At 34.6% G+C, this 8,296-nt stretch overlaps 1 protein-coding gene across 1 annotated transcript; it reads left to right on the top strand.

Annotated features, from left to right (window-relative positions):
* Positions 1-1,669: 1,669 nt before the first annotated feature.
* Positions 1,670-7,939, top strand: LOC129001430 (hydroxyacylglutathione hydrolase, mitochondrial-like). Its single transcript, XM_054428689.1, has 7 exons — positions 1,670-1,815; positions 2,181-2,368; positions 3,374-3,495; positions 4,205-4,419; positions 6,187-6,290; positions 7,250-7,394; positions 7,606-7,939. Exons 2-7 carry the CDS (start codon positions 2,213-2,215, stop codon positions 7,734-7,736), a joined length of 873 nt encoding a protein of 290 aa, XP_054284664.1. The 5' UTR covers positions 1,670-1,815; positions 2,181-2,212; the 3' UTR covers positions 7,737-7,939.
* Positions 7,940-8,296: the final 357 nt, after the last annotated feature.

The raw sequence follows: 8,296 nt of genomic DNA on the forward strand, positions 1-8,296 counted from the left end.
GATGACTTACTGAGATAGCTGTGTTCATCATAAGCTTTTTTAATATTCCTTCTCAATTCTCGTGAAATGTCTGTTATAGATTCAGAATACACTTCAGGTTTAAGACTAAAATATATTACAGGATGTTTGCAGAAGTGTTTCTCCAAGAACTGTTTGTCCCTCCAAATATTGGTGTTTTCAAAAAATCTTTCAGCATATTCTTTCTCATTGTGGTTGGCCAAAAACAGTTTGACCATCTGCAGATTTGTGGTTTTACCAAACTTTCGAGGTGCTGTAATAAGAATACGGTTATACTGAAGAACTTTCTTGAGGAAAAATGTTTTATCGATAAAAACAGAAGTGTTTCTTACATAAGTGAATTTTTCACTGTCTTCTATTACTTTACAAACAACTTTTCTATACTTTAAACATATTAGAAGTAACAAGAAAATTGAGTGTGTTGAAAAATTAAACATGTTTTCCAAATATCACTTAAATTAACATACCTCAAGTTACTCCTATTACATGTCTGCTAATTGATTGTAAAAGTAACAAATGCTGGATTGAAAACATCTCTACTGTTTGAATGCCGATTGATACAAACATATTTAGTTTATCTTATCAGATCTCAATAAAGTTACATTGTAGATTTTAAGATCAAACACGCTTCCACGTTAGAAATATTTTTTTTGTGTTATTGATTTTCGGCGGCATTCTAACATACTCTTTTGAGTGTCTATCATTTGTGTGGATCAACACATAGCATTTTTATTTATTTATTTTTTCTAAGGTTACGGTTTAAATCCTGAATATTTATATAATCTAATGTTGATTTTTTTATTAGAAGCATAATTAATTGATAATTTACACTTTTGGCTAAAATGATAGCCCAATGAGAAATGGAATCTGGGTCTAGTTGATGTTTTAGAATCAAACCAGCAACCTTCAGATTTTAAGGCCAGCACTAAAACCACTCAGCTACCCAGACAATTGTACAACTCTAGATAGTAAACTGTCTTTATTCGTTCCATAAAAGTGCAAAACTCAAATGAAATAACACATATTCATCCAACACACAGAATAAAAAGTTTCATACAGTTGGTAATACCCTGTAAAACACACAAGTTCACAATACTTTATTTTTTTAAAGCCTCCGTTTAAAGGGTGAATTATCAAGTTTAATTTCGTAAAATCATAATAAACTTTCAACAGCCGAGGGCTATTTTATTAGTGGGCTTTGACTATTAATACAACAACTTAATACTTCTGTATCCAATAGTCAATGTTAGTGGGTGATTTCGGTACTCACATCCATACCTTCAATATGTTTATTTCCATATTATACTAAAAATTGTATTTCCTTAACTTTATTTGAGAATTTTATCAACAGAATTATATCTTTGTTGGAAACTCGATTTATTAGATGGTCTGCTTGGCTAACATTGATGGTGAACCTAAAGTTCGAACCGAATTCAGTAGTTCTTATCACGCCTCTTAGATTTCAGAAGAAGTCATAACAGTTTACAGAAAACTTGTTTTAGTTAGCGCACATTAATAGTTACTTTATTAGTTACCAACATGTAATTAACAAGTAACTCTCAATGTATACAGTGTATTAAAAAGCTATATCACACCATCTGTTGATAAGGGTGTCATAGATTATCAACATGTTCTATCTACCTTACTCTCATCTCTTGATATCAGAGAAATCTTCAATTTTTGACGTGTTTGATTTAACAGATTGTTAACTGAAGCAAAAACTATGTGCTCGTTCCAATGGATTATCTCATCGTGAATAGCTTGTCAAGATCGCTAATGTTTATCTTGTGAAGACAGGTAATTTTTTTAGGTATTATAAATTAATTTTATTGAATTCAGTTTTATATTTGAGAGCTAGTTACAGCCAGTTTAAAAGAACTTAGTTTGAATAAACTACCGACAGAATGTACTGTCATAAAGTACTGTTTTCTCTTTTATACACAAACTGTTCTACCTCGCCTTTTAGAAAGAGCAAATTACTTTACTGTCAAATTTAACATCTTCAAATTACCTACCATACATCATACTGTATGATTTTTAGACTTGAGGAGTTAAGTGTCATAACAAACTCAGTTTTATAAAAGTACTTACTGACAAATTTCACAATGTGCCAATTTGCATATGAGAGTACCTATATCAACAATTCCTTCTTTTGATTCCAGAAACCCCAGATGACGTAGGACACGGCACAGCAATGTTTTTGTCCGTTCTGTTTTCAATACTTGTTTATGGAGTTTTAGCAGCATACCGCAGAGAAGGGGAAAAGTTTCACTCCCAACCCAAGACTGTTAACTTACGTGGAGCCATCATAAAAGTCATCCCTGCTCTCCATGACAATTACATGTACTTGGTGAGTTAGAATTTTGATTTCTACACAATGTGAAAATTGTCAAGAGCAATAAATAAATAAATAAATGTAATCTAATTAAACCACTGTAGTTATGCTTTTGCTTGGACGTAAATAACCTTTGCCACACCCACACTAAACTGTAGACAGCTGGTTTCTGAACGCTTTGTGGACCAGAAAGTTGATGTTCGCAGAAAGTTACCATTAAAGTCAGTTCGAATACAGCCTGAGTCTAGCAAATTTACCAATAGCTCGTAGGCCTATATGGGAACAAAAAAAAGCATAATATGAGTTTTCCTACAGTTACCTGACAAAGTGGGCTTCCTTGTACTGATTATAGCATGCAAAGTAGCTATTTGCTGCATTTACTTACTTTTGCCGCACTCCAGTTTATCAACCAAACAATTCAAAACAGTCTACTTTAATGAGGCACGTAATACGTGTAAACTTGAAAATAAGTTGGTAACAATTCAAGTGAAACGACATAATAAATACTAGACAGATAAGGTCAGGCACATTACACTTTCACAAATATTTATTTGTGAAAGTGTATTGAAAGGGTTTATAAACGTTCAATTTTAAAATAGTCGATAATGCTAGTTCTAGTTAAATGTTGTGTTAAAAAATAGTGATCTGTAAATTAAAACACCAACCTGTGTTTTAACTGCATGTATGGGTTGTGTTTAACTTTCCCTGTAAGTTACGGTAAGGTAAACATATCGTACGCGACTCCCAGGAAGGTGTTTTTTTATACCGTTCTGTTTGTTCATGACATATCATACATCATACTATATTCTATAAATCTACCAGTAAAGCTGTGTCCACATGAAGCCAGTTAGTGGGCAGGTTACCTGCCTCTGGTAATTTTAAATACACTAGAGGCAGTTAACCTGCCTGCTACTGGCCTTGTGTAAACATGGCTTAAAGGTAGACCAATTTGGTAAAAGAAAGCTTATCTTATTTTTACGCAGTTTGACTATTCTATTATGGTTTGTGTTTTCTGTTCAGATAATTGATGAGATCACCAAAGAAGCAGCAGTCATTGATCCTGTTGAGCCTCAGTGGATTCTAGAAGACCTGGAGGGGGAGGATTATCGACTGACCAAGATCTTGAACACCCACTATCACAAGTTCGTAATATTTTAACCGCCTAAGTGATAACATAAAAAATTGAGACTCATCCAATGCTCTTAGAAACTGAGAAAACGTGTCTAAAACTGTAGTTAATTGTATTTTAAACGTCACTTTTCCATCTCTTAAAGTGTGGATTATAATGTGGTAAACAAAAATATTTTGAGAACGTACTATCAAAGTTGACAACAATAAGACACTCTAAAAAAGAATTGGGTTACTAAAACTTTTCCTATATAAAAATTTGTTTTTTTGTTCCTGTAACACCCGTAGTGGGTCGTGACTGGGCTATTAATAAACAATAAGTGTTTTGTTTACATTTTAACACAGTATTTGACACAGATGTAAAACTGGAAATGGTCGGTTTGGTTTGCTGGACTGCGTTAAGAGGTACAGAAACATGGTGTTAGATTTTTTTTTAGAACTTAGAACTAACTATGCTGTTGAATTAAATTTGGTTGTATAATTTTTTTGTAAGGTTTATGAACTATTTAAGAACTCACAAGTCACAAAAAAAGTGTGATATTCAACATTGACTATCTGCTAAAGCCACTATCTTAAACTTTACTCCTAGAACTACTACAGGTTGACTGATAAACACACTAGGTCCATACTGAAAAATAAATACCCTTTAACAAAATATTACAGCAGAGACATTGAAAGACGTTATATTAAAAAAATTACATTTCTTTGCACCCCATGTTTTAGAGATCATACCGGGGGCAATCGAAAGTTGCTGAAGGATTACCCAGAGATCCCTGTGTACGGGAAGGATGACAGAATCGATGGGTTGACGACAATGGTGGAGGATAACGAGCGGATACACATCGGTGCGCTGGACATGGACGTTATACATACACCTTGCCACACCACGGGAGACGTGTGTTACGTGCTGCGTACCAAGCCTAGAGTCGTGTTTACAGGTATCAGCTGTTCCTGCTTACGATACAGTATAAGCTCTTTTTATCAACATTGTATAACTCACTTCTTCCTTGACAAAAAATCAATGTTGGTTCATCAGTCCTAAGTTTCAAAACTTATTGGTTTAATCAATCTCTGACTCTTGACAGAACAAGACAACCTTATGTTGAGGATGTTGCCAGTTTTTAAATCAAAGTGGAATGGACATAGTTGAAGTAAGACACATCAACAGATAACGCTGATGTGAATTACTGATTTCTACTAAATCTGTGTACTTTTTACCAAGTCAAACTGATAGTATGACTTATTGTAAGCTACATCATCTTGTATGTCAAGTCAATCATCCCAGCCACAAACATTAAGGTAGGAATTTAAATCTATATACTTATTTAATACACAAGCAGATTTTTTGTGACAATTACTCCTCCGAAACTACTGAACCGATTGTCATGTTTTTGGTGTCATTGGAAAGAGCGTAACGTGAAGTTGTGCAGGAAACTTTCTTTTTAAGGAAATAATGAAAGAGTGAGGCCCTGGAGCCCTTTAAAGTTTTGTATTTCTCCATAAGATTAACATTGGAAACAAAAATTGTTATGAAACTCCAGCTGTTGTCAGAAATCAAAAGTAAGAAGAAGAGCATAAGTTAGTTGTAAACAGTCAATAAGTTTGCTAAATTAACAGTTTGCTACAAACATTTGCTGACTTGGTTGAAATTTGTTTTAAAATAATGCCTGTAATACTTAGCAATTGCTCGAATTCGAGCAACAGGGACACTAGTACTTATTTAATACGCAAGCAGATCTTTTGTGACAATTACTCCTCCGAAACTACTGAACCGATTGTCATGTTTTTGGTGTCATTGGAAAGAGCGTAGTGTGAAGTTGTGCAGGAAACTTTCTTTTTAGGGAAATAATGAGAGAGTGAGGCCCTGGAGCCCTTTAAAGTTTCTTATTTCTCCATAGGATTAACATGGGAAACAAAAATTGTTATGAAACTCCAGCTGTTGTCAGAAATCAAAAGTGAGCAGAAGAGCATAGGTTAATTGTAAACAGTCAATAAGTTTGCTAATAAAACAGTTTGCTACGAATATTTGCTGACTTGGTTGAAGTTTGTTATAAAATAACGCCTGTAATACTTAGCAATTGCTCGAATTCGAGCAACAGGGACACTAGTCAAATTTAAAACACTAGCCCAATTTGTGACTATGTCACAGAACTGGATTCTTTTTTAATAACAAATTTAATCAAATTTAAAACACTAGCCCAATTTGTGACTATGTCACAGAACTGGATTCTTTTTTAATAACAAATTTAAATTGGCGACTGCTGGTTCAAGTAGATGGGATGTCTGCTTCAGTTTCCAAAAGTCAGTGGTTTAACTGACCTTCTACAGTAATATAGATATTTTTGTTCCCATGCAAATGTTGAGTTGTTATGGACCAAAGGGGAAACTCACTCGAAAAAAATGGAAAGTAGAGAAAATCACTGACTTTTTTTGTAAGTTAAAAAGTACTAGTAAATTCTGCAATGAAATAATCACGTTAATCAAAATAGAGTTTTGTATGTATTTTTCTACCAAATTATTGATTCCCTATTTTGAAGAGTAAAATGGGCATTACTCTGGTATGGATGTAGATTAGTAAATGTATGCAAGATTGGCATCACAACTCCAAATCAGCCATTTGGCTTTCCTTAGAGCATAACATTGAATTAACGGCCATTGGCTTCCTTTCAATATATAACATTGAATTAAAATCAGTGAGTTTTCAGGGGACACTTTAACCATTGCTGGATGTGGAAGGTTCTTGGAGGGAACAGCTGATCAAATGTACAAGAACTTATACTTCAAACTAGGAGTCCTGCCTAATGACACTGTAAGTTTACAAGAAAACCTTGGGGTGATAGTCAATAATAAATCTGTAACATAAGCAGTAGAACTATTGCTGAAAAACTTATCATCTGTATGTTACTTTGTCTATGATAGGAACTTCGTATTTAGACCTCACACCATACAAATGCCAACACAAATAACTAGTACGAATGTGTTACTATTTCAAAACATACCTTCCATTTCGTCAATGAATACAAACCCTCTAAGAAGAACACGTCTTAAGGGCCCTAGTCAGTCAAAATTTGGCAATCGATATTCGTAGTTGTGCCCTCCTCTACCAGAAGCGCTAGTGACACCTTTTGTCTTTTGTCACGTGTTGTTTTCTTCTCTCTCTTACTTCAAATCGGCCCTCTCGCTCGCACCTAAGCAGAGACAAAAGAAACCGGCAGTGTTCCTGGTGTGGGAGGGAACAACTACAAATAATGATCACCAAATTTTGACTGACTATTTTAACCAACCTGTGATCTTCTTAGAGGGTCTGTATTCATTGATTTCGTGCCACCCTACAAAGGATTTAAATTTTACCCAGCAACATAAGAAGTTACAAATAAGTAATTTAACCAACAAACTAAAAGCCTATTTGATAGGGTAAGCTTTGTATTCCCTGAAAAGTTACTTTCTTCCGACATAGTTAAAATCCCTAAAACATGGTGAGCTGTGGTATAACTTAAAATAGGTATTTACCTTTATCTACAGCTCAATTTGTGGTAGTTTGCAAGACGTCTGATGATGGCATTATAATGCCGAAACGGCCGTAACGCAAGCTACCACAAATTGAGCTGTAGACGAAGGTAAATACCTATTTTTTAGCTACATAGCTAGCCTGAGTTGGTATTAATTTAGTTTTGTAACCATTTCTTCTCAATGTGGATAACAATCTAAGACATGTACAGCATTAGGATACATAATCTATTGAATTGAGAAAATTTGATTTCATTTCAGCTGGTGTTCTGTGGGCATGAGTTCACATATCCGAACTTAATGTACGCTTCACACGCTGACCCTTATAACAGAGACGTCGGCCGGAAGTTGAATTGGTCAGAGGTTATGTTGGAAAAGCGCCTCCCTACCGTACCTTCGACAATAGGTAAAATAATTGTAATAGACAAAATTGTTAACAAAAAAATTCATACATTTCTAAAATATTTTAGGAGAGTGCAATATTAGAGTAGAGTATTAGCTAATGGAATAGGTACCCTACTAATTTTGATTGAAAACGGTTAGTAGATAGGTGAACAAATTTTAGATTGACCACAGATTTTTAAAATTTGACAACACTAATCTCTGTTGCTCCGCAGGCGAAGAATGGCAGACCAACCCCTTCATGAGAGTGGACACCCCCGACGTGCAATGGAGAAGCGACTCCAACGATCCAGTCAAAACTCTGGAACACATTCGGAGAGAAAAGGACAACCACAAAGTGATATAGGAACTACCAGAATACGTTGATTATTTATTAAATCCTTGTCCATAGCCCCAAAACTGAGTTTAGATTATCTTTGTTTATATGAATATGTTGTCGTTTGCAGTTCCAAATCGTTGACTTGGTGTTAAAGATCATGTCAATTAGGATGGCGTGTAGGAAGTAAGGGTTATGCAAGAGCTCAAAAAGATGACTGTACAAGAGCAATGGTGAGGAAGGATTCAAAGCTAATGTGCATCCTGATCGCCACTTTAAATGATTCAACTATACAAGTTTTGGCTGTACGCCTTTATGAAACACCCTTTGTCAGGAAACATAATTATCGACTATTGTTTTGTAGAAATTCACAACAATTACAATTAAAGTACAGTCAATAATCAATAATCAAGAATCAAGAATCAAGTCGACATGCCAAGGACACTGACAGGCACCACCATCGGACTAAACAATCAAATTAGAAATAATAAAGAGATAAAAGAAGTAGAAATTGTGAAACTAAAAAACTGAACTAAAAAATATGGGTTGAATTATCTGATCACAAACACATTCTTGTCTTACAAAGTTTG

Source organism: Macrosteles quadrilineatus, unplaced genomic scaffold, assembly GCF_028750875.1.
Source record: "Macrosteles quadrilineatus isolate MER2022 unplaced genomic scaffold, UCM_ALF_1.0 Scaffold_8__2_contigs__length_117827958, whole genome shotgun sequence".
NCBI lineage: Eukaryota > Metazoa > Arthropoda > Insecta > Hemiptera > Cicadellidae > Macrosteles > Macrosteles quadrilineatus.